General features: G+C 35.8%; 1 protein-coding gene across 1 annotated transcript; it reads left to right on the top strand.

Moving 5' to 3' along the window:
- The first annotated feature begins 1,355 nt into the window (after positions 1-1,355).
- LOC123558236 (pyroglutamyl-peptidase 1-like) lies at positions 1,356-7,240 on the top strand. Its single transcript, XM_045350114.2, has 3 exons — positions 1,356-1,463; positions 4,938-5,077; positions 6,402-7,240. Exons 1-3 carry the CDS (start codon positions 1,356-1,358, stop codon positions 6,565-6,567), a joined length of 414 nt encoding a protein of 137 aa, XP_045206049.2. The 3' UTR covers positions 6,568-7,240.
- Positions 7,241-17,749: the final 10,509 nt, after the last annotated feature.

The raw sequence follows: 17,749 nt of genomic DNA, 5'->3' as shown, positions 1-17,749 counted from the left end.
CTTAGACAACTGGAGCATTCTTGGGCTCGCTTCGGGGACATTTGTCACTAATAGCTCTTGTCATTCATTTTTAAAGGGGGACAACCTTTTGAGGTTATTTTAGTACCCATCTTACGGGACAGTTTAGCAGAACATGTAATGGAAAGTTAGATTGTTGGTAAATCATATATGATTATCATATGTAGAAGGAATGAGGAGATAAAAAAAGCTAAATCAGAAGATCACATCAAAGTAATTTAGAACATATATAAATTGAAAAATTGGTCATCATGGTTGGTCATCAAAAATTGGATTAAACTTGCTAAATCTATACTTAAATTGCATAGTCTGAAATGACTGTTTGTACACTCACTGTTCAATGAAGGTAATATGAGCCGCACCATGAGAAAACCAACATAGTGCATTTGTGACCAGCATGGATCCAGACCAGCCTGCGCATCCGCACAGTCTCGTCAGGATCCATGCTGTTCGCTTTCAAAGCCTATTGTAATTAGAAAGTCCATTAGCGAACAGCATGGATCCTGATCAGACAGCGCGGATGCGCAGGCTGGTCTGGATCCATGCTGGTCGCAAAAACACTATGCTGGTTTTCTAATGGTGCGGCTCATGTAGCCAGAATGGTTACAGAAAGGCCAGTTTTTAAACTTTTTTTTTTCTGCAAAACAAATTCACCATAAATGACAGCAATACACAGCCACCCAATTGTTAAACATCTTCTTTGAATCTCTTTCAAACAACATACATATTTAATCATTTTCTCACTTGAAGAAGAGGGAGGCATTTTGTTTAGCTCTGTCGTTGGCCGGTAGGACTTGCATTCTGATCACTAAATCAAATACATTCTAACACTTACTAAAGTTGCCTCTTTTTCACTCTAGAACACATTGTAATGTTTATTTCTATTTCACAGTGGTTGTACATGTTTGTGGTCAGGTATAGCGAAAGAGATCACTCTAGAACGGGAGCTGATGTTATTCTCTTTTTCACAGTTGGTTGTACATGTTGAATGTCGTGATATGTTCTCTGAAATAGGCCTCTTAGTAGTCTGGTGGGAAATTAAGAGCGCTTAAGAGCAGAGGCTGGGTTGGCTGCCCACGTCATATGAAAGATGAAATTGTCCCAGTTACTAAGTTTCCTCGCTTGGGTTCAGCATTAAGAAAATAGTTCTTGGGACTTGTCGCTAGTGACAGTATAATGTGACTGGGTGGGTATTATGTCATGTGTATGGGTGATATTCCAATCAGGCTGTACTATAAAGTATGGGCATTGTGCTCACTGCTCAATGGCACCCATCTTGTTTTGTCTGAAAAGTTGTTGAAAGACATTAAACCAAAAACAAAAAAGTAACTGTTATGATGTTTTCTCCTATTCTCAGTGGGTTGTACATGTTGGGGATTTTCAGTATAGGCAAAGAGATCATTCTAGACAGCAAGTCACATGATGTTATTAGAGAAGATATACAGGTAAATTATAGAAAACTTCAAAACTCAAAGTTGTTCAACCCTATGGGCTTATCACTGCCCTCAGTCTCATATGACAACAGTGCTTAAGTTTTTATGGAAAGAACTAGAATGATTAATTAAAATGGAAGATACTGGTCTGGTAGCTAATTAGGTAGAGCGAAGAGAGGCGATTTCAGTCTAGGCTAAGATTTGGAGTCATTTGACCTCCGCCTAGCCCATTTTGTTGGGTTGTTAATGGAGACATGAGAAATATTTTGTAAGGCGATGTCTTATTTCCATGTCTATTTATGCGCAGACATGACAAATAAAATTAAGTTGTTGGGAATGAATGATTTGAGCAAAATGGCTAAGCTTTTTTAATCCCCCGCCACAAATGGTGAGGGGTTATAGGAATGGTCTCCATTTGTCCTTCCTTCTTCCGTCCTGTCCTTTCTTCCTTTCCTCTGTCCATAACATTTTGTGTCTGCTCTGTATCTCATATAAAAAAATGGAGGATTTTCATGAAACTTGGGTCTAATGATCCCCTTATCAAGACGATATGCAGAAGCCATGAGTCAGCCATGTTGGCTTGAGGTCAAGGTCACAACTCAAGGTCAAAGGTTTGAGCCTTCCATTCGTGTCTGCTCTGTATCTCCTTAACCCCTTGAAGGATAATCATGAAACTTGGGTCAAATGATCACCTCATCAAGGCGATGTGCAGAACTAATGAGTCAGCCATGTCAGCTCAAGGTCAAGGTCACAATCAAGGTCAAATGTTTGAGCATTCCATTTTGTGTCCGCTCTGTATCTCCTAAATCCCTTGAACTTCAAGGATAATCATGAAACTTTGGTCAAATTATCACCTCATACGGTCAGGGTCACAACTCAAGGTTAAAAGTTTGAGCCACTTCCAATAACTGCGGCGGGGGATATAGCTGTCTTTCAGACTGCCTTGTCTGTTCTGATATTGTTACATAATGATGTTTACAGTGGATAGATCATTTTAACACAATAGAATATCCAATATAATTGTTTGTTTTACAAAAAGTATGTATATAATAATCATGTTGATCAACATTTTATAAGGATGTCGTACAAAATCCTAAGACAAAAGTAGCATTTTAAATCTTAACAGTACAATCATGGTAAATTTCAATGGTGTATTTGACTCTGAAAATAGATAAATGTCTGTTCTTGCAATCTGTGTAATGACCATTTTAGTACATATTGAACAAAAATTTATTGTCACCCGCCTATTTTGTAGGAAAAAAAGGGGGTCATAGAAATAGGCTGTGTCCTTCCGTCCGTCCCTCCGTCCATCTGTGCGTCACACTTCGTGTCAGGTCCATAATCTCTGCCATCCATGAATTTCAAAGGATTTTGAAATAACTTGGCATAAATGTTTCTCATAATAAGATTACGTGTGATTAAATAGCCAAGTAATAGATATCTTTAAACTTTAACAACTGATCATTTATATATGTCTTTCTTCACTTCTGTGCTTGATACATGAAGTTAGATTGTCACTGAAAACATTTTTCAAAATTTGAATCTCCAATCCTGGTTGCCCAGCCAAGATAGAGTTATTTTAGCCTATTAAGTATGATTCTATTAAACATCAGTCTAGAGAATTATGTGAGTATTAGAACTTTTTTATTATATTTGTCAAAGATTTGCAGTGACAATTTTTATATCTAGTCAGAATTTATTAGAAATTCAAGTATGTAAAATTATAATATTACCTCCCTTAGCCTGTTTTGGTTGCAGAACCAAGATAGAACTAAGATAGAACCAAGATAGAACTAAGATAGAACCAAGATAGATTCGAAATAAATTAATGCGGAAGCTACACCCTGATTAAAACTAGCCTTGTGGTTCAGACTGTTGAAGAAACCAAATGTCAAGTTTAAATGTAAAACTAGAAATGATATTAAAATGAAAAGACATAAACAGCTTTTTAGCTCACATCTGTAAATATTGTTTAAATTGTGCCCCTGGGGGTGAAAGGAGGCCCCGCCCCAGAGGTCAAAAGTTTAACATAGACTTATATAGGAAAAAACTTTAAAAATCTTTTTGTCTAAAACCACAAGACCTAGGCCTTAGATAATTGGTGTGAAGCATTACCTTGTGGTCCTTTACCAAAATTGTTTAACATAGACTTATATAGGGGAAAAAATAAGAATGGTCTTGTCTGAAAGTTCAAGGCCTAGGCCTTTGATATACATAGCCTAGTGGGTCTCTAACAAGTTTTAAGTTTAATGCCCCTGGGGTAAAAGGGGCCCTGCCTTGGCGGTCACTTGTTATATGAGTTATATAGGAATATATACTTAAAAAAGTATCAGATCGTATTTCCTAGACTGTTAAATTATAATTACCTGATGACCCTAAGCAATTAGGGGTCACTTGACTGTGACCTTGACCTACTGACCTAATTTCTTGTTGTTTAAGATACAGCCTTGAAATTTGGATGACATGTACAGTTTTGCACTCTGATCTTAAAACTGACTTTCAATGACCATGAATGTGACCTACTGACCTACTTTCTAATATTTTAGCATCAGTGTGCCATTTAAACATGTGGCTTATATTACTCAGGTGAGCCATTCAGGGTCATCATGACCCTCTTGTTAAAAGCTTTTGACTGAGGGGTGGGGTTGTTTTCAAATTTCATAAAAGATGGCAGTTATTCAGTAAAAAAATCTGCTTCCCATGAAAAAGTCCATAAAAATAGATTATAATTATTCCATTTTAGCACATACTATTCAATACTCCTTTTTCTTTTCATTTTCTTAAAGCAAATGTATGGATGTCTTGGGGAAAAAATTAAGGTCTATGTTGGAGTGAAAATCGTGAAATTGTATCAAAATGAAACAATTCTTTTACTGGTGTATAACCTAAAACCTACATTCCTAAAAGAGATCTAACTCTGTGTAAGTTACTGGTCCTTTTGTTCTCTATAATTGAACCGCGCCATGAGAAAACCAACATAGTGCGTTTGTGACCAGCATGGCTCCAGACCAGCCTGCGCATCTGCGCAGTCTGGTCAGGATCCATGCTGTTTGCTTTCAAAGCCTGATGCAGTTAGAGAAACTGTTACCGAACAGCATGGATCCTGACCAGATTGTGCGGATGCGCAGGCTGGTCTGGATCAATGCTGGTTGCAAATGCACTATGTAGGTTTTCTCATGGTGCGGCTCATATAAATCTCTAATGTAATAAACAAACATTTTAACTGATAAATATCATAAAACGCTGCTTAAATGTGATTGACCGTCTTTAAAGGAATGAATGATGTAGCTGGTGAATCTCCATTCATAAATTTAAAATAACACTTAAAAAATACTGCTGCCTGGCTGTTTTGTTAAAAGACTCTACATACTGAAATAAAATACCAGTGTCTGGCTGTTTGAGGAACCTCTCCAAACCAAACTAAAATACTGGTGCCCAGCTATTTAGTTTAGAGGTGTTACACTGTGTCACATGTTTATTTGACAGAACTGTAAGGCAGACGACCTTTGCTGTGTGCCGGGAGCCGATGACTGTTTAATTGCTGGACTAGATATGGAAAATGTCTGTGATAAAGTGAACAAGTCAGGGACCAAAACAAAAGCTGTTGTATCTCATGATGCTGGGAGGTAAGGTGGTAAAATGAGCCACGCCATGAGAAAACTGACATAGTGCGTTTGCGACCAGCATGGATCCAGACCAGGCTGCGCAGTCTGATCAGGATCCATGCTGTTTGCTTTCAAACCCTATTGCAATTAGAGAAACTGTTAGCGAACAGCACGGATCCTGACCAGACTGCGTGGATGCACTCAAATATCAAACTTACCTATATTTTAAATTTTGAAAAAGTCAGCTAATGAATCAAATAGATTTTAAATTCTATAATTATAGTCTTACATTTCTACCTTTCTCTGATCTTATGAAGCCATGTTCTATGGCTACTGGGGGTTCAGTACCTAATATTTTGATAAGAACATAAATTTTGTATGTAGGAGAGGGACTTGCATCACATTGTAAAATCAATGATAGTTGCATTTAAATTAGATTACAATGAAAAGTTTTAAGATTCTCATTATTTTGCCATTTGAATTTAAAACTCACTAGATTAATTCATGTTCAAACAAAATAGCAATTCTTGGCGAAAGTGCAAAATTTTATCTAGGAGAAAATAAATGATTTCACTAGCAGGTAACTATATAATAGAGTGATTTACACCTTTGTCATTTTGGCACAGTACACAGTACGCTTTGTAGGTAAATGCACTTTGCAACTTTAGTTATTTGTATTCAAAACCTAATGGAAAAAATGGCATTGTCTGTGTTAAAAAATAGTTCTGTTTGTTTCTGTTTATAGTAAAAGGTGTGCTGAATTTGAATAAAAAGTGCCATAAAGCATTTGATTCTGGATATCTGTAGTTTGACATAAAAGAATAGTATAACTTATGTTGTCTGTTGATTATATTAGACGTTAGATAAAGATTACCTTCAGGGCCTCCGTGGTTGAGTGGTTAAGGTCACTGACTTCAAATCACTTGCCACTCATCGATATGGGTTCCAGCCTCACTCGGGATGTTGAATTCTTTATGTGAAGAAGCTATCCAGCTGGGTAACAGAAGGTTGGTGGTTCTACCCAAGTGTCTGATCATGATGAAATAATGTGCAGAGGGGCACCTGGGGGTCTTCCTGCATCATCAAAGCTGGAAAGTCACCACGTGACCTATAACTGATTTGATCTGACATTAAACCCAGCAAAAACAAAACAAAAAAGCTTGCTTTCACCTTTGATGTGCCAACAAGTCCACTTTATTACTATGTTCAGATACTTAATAGCTCTGCTTTCAAAGTGCCTTACCAAAAAGTAGCCGGTAACCTGTTAGTAGATCCAGTCCCAAAGGTGAACACTTCATGCTGGTTAGAGTGCTATCCTATTTTCATATTTGTCTCTAATTTCCAGGTATCTATGTGACTTTTCCTACTTCACGTCACTACATATCAACAGAAACCGCACAGCATTTATCCACGTACCACCTCTAGGTCAACCATACAGTATAGAGGAACTGGTTGAAGCCCTCAGAGTCGCTATCCTCGGCATGTTGGAGCAAGCTGATAGACATTCATGATGACGTCTGCTTCGAGATGATGTCGTCTGCTTTATTCTTATGTTGTCTGCTTCATTGATGATTCATGATCTATTATCACTGATGTTCTCAAATTTGTAATTGTTTCAGTGGTTTTAAAACTGAATTTGGAGATCAGTCAAAACTTCAGCAGCTGATTGGTGACTGGTCACCAAATTCAGCTTTATAACCTTGTTTATTACACGTTTTTCAGTGAATTTTTGAAATATTAGAGTGAAATATGCTGTATATCTGGTATCTTCACAGTGAAAAATGTCCAACGTAGTTTTCACTGGTAAGAAACTATAAAATGGGTAAATTTAGTCAAAACACACATGACCACCATATCTTAAAATATTGCATCTGTTGTTTACTTGTGAAAGATATTTCAATCTTACACTGAACAAATGTCCTAGGTATTTTTGGCCAATTTTTTGTGTGTTTTGATGTTAAAAATGGCAGTATAACAGACATACATGTGATAAGGTCAGAATCCCAAAACTGGAGGGTTGCTCTTTTCAGCTGGAGTTGGGGTCTCAAAACTTGAGGTTTTGCTTTGAACGTTTGAACGTAATTTCTTATTATCAGTATACACTGCCGATGCATTTTTATACGCTAAGGGACGTATTATGTTATACCCACCACTGGCATCAGACCAGAAAGAAAATGCCTCTGTACATGTTATACCCTTCCCCTAGGTACTCTATTATAACCATGGTTATGAATGGGTAAGTGCACTTACCCATTTCAGTCGTACATTTCTCACCTAAAACGCACAGTTCGGTGAATGGGTACCCGGCATACTAAACATGCGGTAATTTACCTTCCGTCGTGCACCAGTCACATTGTCTCAGTATTTCATATTGCAGAGATACTCCACATATTTGATGCTTTCGTCAACGTTACAGAAAAAACTTGCATGAACTTCCCTAATGAACATCCGGTCTAGAGGTCACAGCAGTGTGCACATCTTAGGCGAAATGTAAACAAACAAAAACTGAATGCAAAATATTCACAGTTTTACAATAAAACTCAAAATGATGAATGAAATTCATCTTAGATATGATTTTGAATTTAAAGTCATACATTGGTATAATTCTATACTGTTTATTTAATTCATATTGCACATTTATGCTGCATATACACATTTTAGCATACACATGTAGTTAAACGACGACTGACATACATTTTCACATCAGCCAATCACAATGGTTTTATAATCTGGACAGGAACTTCACTAGGGAAGTTCAGCCAAGTTTTTTTGTGTAACGTTGAAAAATCTATAAACTGTGCGTTAGTTTCTCTAAGATAAGAAATATTGAAGAAACATGACCGGTACACTTTGGAAGATAAATTACCACTTGTTCAATATCCATAGTACACATTTACCAAACTGCGCATTTTAGGTATGAAATTGGCGATTGAAAAGGGTTAGTATATTTTCCCGTTCATGACCATGGTTTTTCGGCGACGCCGTCTAAATTCGTTTTCGTTTTCCTATGCCACGCGACTTCAGTTTGCCAATCAAACTACTTGATAACGCATTATAGATAATTCATCAAAACGGAAGATTTATGCAACACTCTGCCTGATTGGACGAGAGTGTCAACTTCTTTCACTCTGTTGACTGTGCTACGCTGAGTGAAATGTAGACAAAGCGTTTATCCTAAACGACGCTGCTAACAGTTTTAAAGCCAACTTTGGCTCAGTATATTTAGCAAGAATATTGATATATCTCAAAATAATAAGTAAGGTTAATAAATATGATAAAAACCTGTTCAAATACCAACATATATCAAATTAAAGAAAGAGCTGAATACGGTCTGCGTATCACATGAATAAGGGTGTGATAAGAGTCTCTTATGTAGAGAAATGCTTTTTAAAAGATTTTCCTTGTTACAATTGTCGTCTGTATATGAAAAGGTTTCTTGCTTTTGTGACTTAATCAGTTTGCATATTAAAATGAGTACTTGTTTGCTTTGATATATTTGTTACAAATTATTTAACTGATTTGTTATATATGAATATTTTTTTTTAGTATTGTATGCAAGTATTGAACTCAGTTGAAATCTGTTTCATTATATATATGCTATATAATGACTGAATCTCATTTTACACTGAAATGAAGGTACGTTGCATACAGTTTATCTATGTGATATAACTGCGGTCAAAATTTGCTTATGAAACAGAAATATTGAAATAATAACAATTGTATGCTTTGCTTGACCTTCACTTTTTCGGCGACGCCGTCTAAATTCGTTTTCGTTACCTATGCCACGTGACTTCAGTTTTGCATCAGCCAATCACAATGGTTTTATAATCTGGACAGGAACTTCACTAGGGAAGTTCAGCCAAGTTTTTTTGTGTAACGTTGAAAAATCTATAAACTGTGCGTTAGTTTCTCTAAGATAAGAAATATTGAAGAAACATGACCGGTACACTTTGGAAGATAAATTACCACTTGTTCAATATCCATAGTACACATTTACCAAACTGCGCATTTTAGGTATGAAATTGGCGATTGAAAAGGGTTAGTATATTTTCCCGTTCATGACCATGGTTTTTCGGCGACGCCGTCTAAATTCGTTTTCGTTTTCCTATGCCACGCGACTTCAGTTTGCCAATCAAACTACTTGATAACGCATTATAGATAATTCATCAAAATGAAAGATCTATGCAACACTCTGCCTGATTGGACGAGAGTGTCAATTTCTTTCACTCGGTTGATTGTGCTACGCTGAGCGAAATGTAGATAAAGCGTTTATCCTAAACGACGCTGTTCACAGTTTTAAAGCTAACTTTGGCTCAGTATATTTAGAATATTGATATATCTCAAAATGATAAGTAAGTTTAATAATTATGATAAAAACCTGTTCAAATACCAACATATATCAAACTAAAGAAAGAGCTGAATACGGTCTGCGTATCACATGAATAAGGGTGTGATAAGAGTCTTTTATGCAGAGAAGTGCTTTTTAAAAGATTTTCCTTGTTACAATTGTCGTCTGTATATGAAAAGGTTTCTTGCTTTTGTGACTTATTCCGATTGCATATTAAAATTAGTACTTGTTTGCTATGATATATTTGTTATAAATTATTAAACTGATTTATTATATATGAATATTTTTCTTGAGTATGGTATGCAAATATTGAACTCAGTTGAAATCTGTTTTATTATATATATGCTATATAATGACTGAATCTCATTACACTGAAATGAAGCAGAAATATTGAAATAATTACAATTGTATGTTTTGCTTGACCTTCACATTTTTATAGGTGTGACGTCATTGTCCAAAGATTCATGAATAGCGAATATGCTATTTGTTAAAGCGGGATCAGTTGGCCTATTTTAGAAATAAATAAAAATAATAAATAAAAAATCCTTTAATTGATTTTTTCTCATGTATTCTAATCAAACTTGATTTGTAGCATCTTTATTAGGCACGCAGCCAACATTGTTCTGCTGGGACATTTGACCCCTTTTAGGGGCTGCTAGAGCTATAACTAGAAATATACCTGCCTTTATACAGCGTCTCATGAACAGCTTGGTGGATCTTTGTAATACTTGGTCTGGAGCATCATTATAAGGTCCTCTTCCAAATTTATTTATATAGGAACTTGGGCCCCATTAGGGACCACTATAGCTAAAAGTAGATATGCCTTTCTTCGCATTAACCATTAAAATGTAATGGGTTTTTATCAAACTCGATGTGTAACAATATCGTAACGTCTCCTGCTATTTTGTTACAAATGGGGATAGGGACCAATTTAGCTAAAAATATGAACACGTTTAATGACCTCTTCTCATGAACCGCTTCATGAATCTTCATCAAACTACTGCTGTAATTATTCGTCTAAGGATAAACGAAACAAAATTGCAACCCTACGGAACCTTTGCGAAAAATTAAAAGAGAAATATTTAAATTGTTAAAGTGCGGTGTTTAGTTTTGCAATTTGAAAAATGTTAGATGAAAGATGAATGTTAGATGAAAAATTCATAAACTTCTTTCCTTATTACAATTCGCCGACCATCATTTTTAAAGATATTTCTTGTTATAGTTGTGACGTCATTGTCCAAAGATTCACGAATAGCGAATATGCATTTGTTAAAGCGGGATCAGTTGGCCTATTTTAGAAATAAATAAAAATAATAAAAAAAAAATCCTTTAATTGATTTTTTCTCATGTATTCTAATCAAACTTGATTTGTAGCATCTTTATTAGGCCCGCAGCCAACTTTGTTCAGCTGGGACATTTGACCCCTTTTAGGGGCTGCTAGAGCTAAAACTAGAAATGCCTTTATACAGCGTCTCATGAACAGCTTGGTGGATCTTTGTAATACTTGGTCTGGAGCATCATTATAAGGTCCTCTTCCAAATTTATTTATATAGGAACTTGGGCCCTATTAGGGACCACTATAGCTAAAAGTAGATATGCCTTTCTTCGCATTAACCACTAAAATGTAATGGATTTTTATCAAACTCTATGTGTAACAATATCGTAAGGTCTCCTGCTATTTTGTTACAAATGGGGATAGGGACCAATTTAGCTAAAAATATAAACACGTTTAATGACCTCTTCTCATGAACCGCTTTATGAATCTTCATCGAACTACTGCTGTAATTATTCGTCTAAGGATAAACGAAACAAAATTGCAACCCTACGAAACCTTTGCGAAAAATTAAAAGAGAACCATTTAAATTGTTAAAGTGCGGTGTTTAGTTTTGCAATTTGAAAAATGTTAGATGAAAGATGAATGTTAGATGAAAAATTTATAAACTTCTTTCCTTATTACAATTCGCCGACCATCATTTTTAAAGATATTTCTTGTTATAGAATACCTAGAGGTAGGGTATAACATGTACAGGGGCATTTTCTTTCTGGTCTGGTGCCAGTGATACCCCCGGTGTCCGTCTGTCCGTCCGTTAGCAATTTCGTGTCCGCTCTGTAACTCTTAAACCCCTTGAAGGATTTCGAAGAAACTTGACACGTCAATTGTTTACCACATCAAAACGAAATGCAGAGCGCATGTTTCGGATGGCTTGCTTCAGGGTCAAGGTCACACTTGGGGGTCAAAGGTCATATGAGTTTGTTTCATGTCCGCTCTGTAACTCTTGAACTGCTTGAAGGATTTCAAAGAAACTTGGCACAAATGTACACCACATCGTGCAGAGCATGTGTTTGGATGGCTTGCCGCTTTTAGGGGTCAAAGGTCATATGACTTTGTTTCGTGTGTATATTGCTCTGCATTGCGGTTTTCTTGTTTTTATTTGGTAGATCCCTTTTTTGTTCACTTACAATAATTTTTTCGAATAAGCACCCTTTTATGTTACTATAAATAGCTTATTTTGTTACTATTTTATTATAGGGAAAAACCCAAACCACTTTTCTGTGGTACAACATGGATGGTACCTACAATTTTTAGCTCACCTGAGCACAGAGTGCTCATGGTGAGGTATTGTGATCACGCTGTGTCAGTCATCCGTGTGTCAAGTCGTCCGTCGTCAACAATTGTGTTTAAACGACATCTCCTCCAAAACCACTGAATGGATTTTGATGAAACTTGGCCTGAATGGTCCTCTTCCAAAGTTGTTCAAACGGTTCCGCTTGGTTGCACATAGGGGCCGCCAGAGCTAAAAATAGTAAAATCTTCAAACGACATCTCCTAAACCATGATGGTCTGATTTTGAAATAATTTTACACAAATGGTCCTTCTGTCACCCTCTACCAATATTGTTCATATTATTTTGATTCGTCAAAAAACATGGCCGCCAGAGGGCGTGGCCACTTTTTACTATATGTATTTAGTGGAAACTTTAAAAATCTTCTTTTGTGAAACTGCTGGTCCAATTTTAAAACAATTTTACACAAATGGTCCTTTTATAACCCTCTACCAAGGTTGTTCAAGTTATTCCAATTCGTCAAAAAACATGGCTGTCAGAGAGCGTGGTCACTTTTCCCTATATGTATAAAGTGGAAATTTAAAAAATCTTCTTATGTGAAACTGCTGGCCCAATTTTAAAACAATTTTGCGCAAATGGTCCTTGTTTGACCCTCTACCAATATTGTTCAAATTATTCCGATTTATTAAAAAACATGGCCGCCAGAGGACGTGGTCACTTTTCATCAACAATTTCTTTAAACAACATCTCCTCCAAAACCACTGAATAGATTTTGATGAAACTTCACACAAACGATCTCTGGGTACCCCTCTTTCAAAGTTATTCAAATGGTTCCAGTTCATTGAACATATGGGTCTTTTTGGTTAAAAATAGGTTTTCAGCTATCACACTTTAAAAACCTTTTTCTCTTGAGCTTTGATATTTGGCATGTGATATAAAGGTTTAACCATAATTGACCAAATTATTGCCCTAAGGTCAAAAATGGCCACGCCCCTGTATGTGACATGTACTTACTATAGGCTTTTATATAAGAAACTTTGAAAATCTTCTTCTCTGAATCAATTATAGCTAGAGTCTTGATTTTTTGCATATGATATCCGTGTTTTACTGTCTATTGCCCTAGGTTAAAGAATGTGACGGCTAGCATAGAAGAAACCTATCAATACTTGTAACATTACGTTATACAAACACACTTAAAGCCTTATACAAAGGTGAGCACTTTAGGGTCAATGACCCTCTTGTTAGGTGTATTTTGACATATCTGTACCTGATAAGGATTTTTTTGGACATATCTGTACCTGATAAGAATTTTTTTTGTGGACAGCATTTTTTTTTTTGAATTTCTTCCCTTTAAGGTTTAGGAGTATATCACCAAAACACAGAAATATTTTATAAACGAACAACATCGTTACCAATATTTTACCTGACCATTACATGTTCTGCCGTACTGTCCCGTACTGAAAACATTCTGAAAAAGTTGTCCCCCTTTGAAAATGAATGCCATTTGTAAAGAAATAAAAATAAACAATCGCTGAAAACTGTGTTCCACCTACACGGCTACTAAACGCTAGCGCCACCACCAAATTGTGGTGATAAGGAAAAGAGCTATCGACATTTCCGTGGTGCAGCTATCGCCCATTTCTACTTGTTAACACGTAAGTAAAATTTATATTTTATCTCATATTTTCATTGATAGAACTTTTTTCGAAAATCGGAGAATGTAGTTCCGTGTAACAACACTTTTACTACATGTTGGCTGTAATTTCATTGAAATATTATGCAAATTGTGGCGCCAGGAGCTTTTCTCCCAAATTTGACAGTGGCATATTTTCATATCGGCCAGTATTCGAACAGCATTCCGATGAATAGACACACTGTAAGAACATACCTGCTCATGCAAATCGTGTAGAAATGAATTACACCTATTCCCATACACCAAACAATTACGATAAATACAGGAAAAAGTTATAACACGAGTATTTTTGAAAATGGTGGCGCTATCACTCAAGTGGTGGCGCTATACAGTAGTGGTGGCGCTGTTGTATATGATTAGTGACTGATATATTCAATTTAGATTCGGGAGAAAAGCTCCTGACACCACAATTTGCATATTATTTTAATGAAATCACTGACAATCTGTAGTAAAAATGTTGTTACACGGAACTACATTTTCCGATTTTCGAAAAAAGTTCTATCAATGAAAATATAAGATAAAATATAAAATTTACTCAAGTGTTTACAAGTAGAAATGGGCGATAGCTGCACCACGGAAATGTCGATAGCTCTTTTCCTTATCACCACAATTTGGTGGTGGCGCTAGCGTTTAGTAGCCGTGACCTAGTTATGTGAAATTTCAACACTCGCACGCTATTACAAATGCATCAAAACAAACATGTGTAACAGTTCCTTGAAAATTGTGAGTTTTTAAAAGCGCTTGACTGTCTGGAAGTGGGGCTTGTTTAAACAGTTCTTTTTTCGGAATTCAATGCTTATATCAGTATACTGACACTTGTTTTATAGAGTAATATAAGTAATATACATGCTATCATTACAAAAACAACACAACAAGTGTCAGTATACTAAAATAAACATTGAATTCCGAAAAAAAGACTTCCTAAATGGGACCCACTACCGGGCAGTCAAACGCCTTCAAAAACTCACCATTTTCAAAGAACTGTTACACATGTTAGTTTTGATTCATTTGCAATCGCATGCGAGTGTTGAAATTTTACATAATTAAGTGGAACACAGTTTTCAGCAATTGTTTATTTTTATTTCTTTACAAATGGCATTCATTTTTAAAGGGGGACAACTTTTTCAGAATATTTTCAGTACGGGACAGTACGGCAGAACATGTAGGCATAGGAAATAGAGATTAATATAATTGCACCTTTACTAATCCTTGGAGGTGTTCTGTATTACAAAAGTGCTTCTATTGTGACATTTTGATACAAGCAAAACTGTATTATCTGCACTATTAGTTACTTACTGGTACTTCGTTTTATTATTGGCTTGTTTAAAGTTAATTTTTTACCATGTGCAAGTTAACAGAATCACAGGAACCATGTTTTGAGGGGTAAATCAAACACAAATAAATAAATCCTTAATGTTTTTATTGTGCAAAAAAGTATGATATTGTGTCTAAAACAGTTTTCATTTTCCATTCAATTGTGTAATTGCAAGGGAAGTAAACTAATAGATATCTACGCTTATAAGTACTAGCCCAAGGCAAGAGTTGTCATTCTTTGTGGATCACGACTTTAAATTAAAAATTAAAACTTCTGTTATTGATATTAACAAAACTACCATACACTTCACATTTGTGATATCATTTTTGGTTATTTCAAGGACTTGGAAATCAATTTCTAGATTTTATTTAATGTATAACTATCATTGAAAATTTTAGGGTATATTTGATATATATACTCCTAAACCTTAATTTGTTGTTCTTGTCCTTTGGGCTTCAACAGTCAAGTTCTTTAAATTTTGCTCCCATGCTCTGATATAACCCTTCGGGCGTATATTGCCCTGCTTAGCGGAGCTCTTGTTTTTCTTGGTTTCAAATTTTTTTCTACAGAATATGCAGAATTTTGATGCTACTCTCTAGGCAAAAATGTAGAAATGGCTTGATGTATGGAAAACCTTTACCTTTTTCACATAATTATATTGTACAAGTGGTGATAAAAAGCTGCTGTCAGAAATTTTGAGATATATTTGATTTCAGAACATCAGCGAAAATCAGACCAGTGCAGTATTATGCCATTATGTACTCAGATACTTATTGTTGATGAAAGAGACTATTGTTCACTATGTTAGTCCTGTAACTGGGTTTTTTTGTCCCAACTGTTAAAATAGGTGTGCATGTAGTGTAAGCCTTGTCTGTGTGTGTCTATTGCATCCATTATTTCGCCCATGCATATGTGTTTGTGTGTACACAAAATCATGTCTGGTCTAAAACTTTGTTATGTATTGTCAGATTTTGAAGTATTTTGGCACAAATAACTACTTTTAACAACAGTTAACAAGATGTGTCATTTGTAAAATCCATACCATAAGCTCAAGGCCAAGGTCGCACTGAAGACCCCTACCCCTATTTTATAGGTCAAGGTCACACAGGTTTTACGCCATTTTTCGTGTCTGATCTGTAACTTGTATGATCAATATCTTGGCAAAAATGTTCGCTAAACTAGAAGACATTTTGTTATGTGCAAAACCCTACACCCCTAGCTAAATGATTAAGGTCACCCTTCATACTGCGATTTTATACAAACAAATTAATATTCATATAACTTAGCAAAACATCCACTATTACTAGATGATATGTCACATGTAGAACATAGAACTTTAACTCAAAGGTCAAGGTCACATTTTGAGGTCAAAAATTTAACTTGAAGGTTAAAACTTTTGTGTTTTTATGTATATAGATAGATATTCAAATAATATTATATATATTTGCCATAATGAGATAATGTGTCAAGTGCAAGACCTAGACCCCAAGATCAAAGGTCAAGATCACACTTAGAGGTCAAATAATTTATGTTATTATTCTTATACGGTCTATAAATTTTATATGCCTACAAATATCTTGGTGCAAACTTTTATCAACATGCAATTATTCTCAGGACTCGCACTTTCATGTCCTTACATCACATAGTGAGTGCATCCGTGTCTTGTGGGAACATTTCTTGTTATAAATGTTCTTCTTACTTTTGCAAAAACCACAGTTATATTAATTATGTTTCATTCTGATAGTGTCTGGTTGGTAAGTAGAACTGTTTTTAGCTCACCAGTCACAAAGTGACAAGGTGAGCTTTTGTGATCGCGTGGCGTCCGTCTGTCCGTCCGTGCGTGTGTGCGTCCGTAAACTTTTGCTTGTGACCACTCTAGAGGTAACATTTTTCATGGGATCTTTATGAAAGTTTGTCAGAATGTTCATCTTGATGATATCTAGGTCAAATTCGAAACTGGGTCACGTGCGGTCCAAAACAAGGTCAGTAGGTCTAAAAATAGAAAACCTTGTGACCTCCCTAGAGGCCATATTTTTCAATGGATCTTCATGAAAATTAGTCAGAATGTTCATCTTGATGATATCTAGGTCAAGTTTGAAACTGGGTCACGTGCGGTTCAAAACTAGGTTAGTAGGTCTAAAAATAGAAAATCCTTGTGACCTCCCTAGAGGCCATATTTTTTACAAGATCTTCATGAAATTTGGTCAGAATATTCACCTTGATGATATCTAGATCAGATTCTAAACTGGGTCATGTGCGGTCAAAAACTAGGTCTAAAAATAGAAAAACCTTGTGACCTCTCTGGAGGCCATATTTTTCAATGGATCTTCATGAAAGTTGGTCAGAATGTTCATCTTGATGATATCTAGATCAAGTTTGAAAGCGGGTCAAGTGCGGTCAAAAACTAGGTCAGTAGGTCTAAAAATAGAAAAACCTTGTGACCTCTCTAGAGGCCATACTTTTCATGAGATTTTCATGAAAATTGGTGAGAATGTTTACCTTGATGATATCTAGGTCAAGTTTGAAACTGGGTTATGTGCCTTCAAAAACTAGATCATTAGGTCAAATAATAGAAAAACCTTGTGACCTCTCAAGAGGCCATGCTTTCTATGAGATCTTCATGAAAATTCGTGAGAATGTTCACCTTGATGATATCTAGGTCAAGTTCGAAACTGGGTCACATGCCTTCAAAAACTAGGTCATTAGGTCAAATAATAGAAAAACCTTGTGACCTCTCTAGAGGCCATATTGTTGAATGGATCTTCATGAAAAT

This window comes from Mercenaria mercenaria, chromosome 5 (genome assembly GCF_021730395.1).
Source record: "Mercenaria mercenaria strain notata chromosome 5, MADL_Memer_1, whole genome shotgun sequence".
NCBI classification, from domain to species: Eukaryota; Metazoa; Mollusca; class Bivalvia; order Venerida; family Veneridae; genus Mercenaria; species Mercenaria mercenaria.
The sequence above is the reverse complement of the archived record's forward strand: the minus strand, read 5'-3'. Positions and strand labels throughout refer to the sequence as shown.

Coding starts and splice junctions, on each gene's coding strand:
- LOC123558236 (XM_045350114.2), top strand. CDS start 1,356: ATGTTTTCTCCTATTCTCAGTGGGTTGTACATGTTGGGGATTTTCAGT. Junction 1,464..4,937: donor TTATTAGAGAAGATATACAG/GTAAATTATAGA, acceptor TTTATTTGACAG/AACTGTAAGGCAGACGACCT. Junction 5,078..6,401: donor GTATCTCATGATGCTGGGAG/GTAAGGTGGTAA, acceptor TCTAATTTCCAG/GTATCTATGTGACTTTTCCT.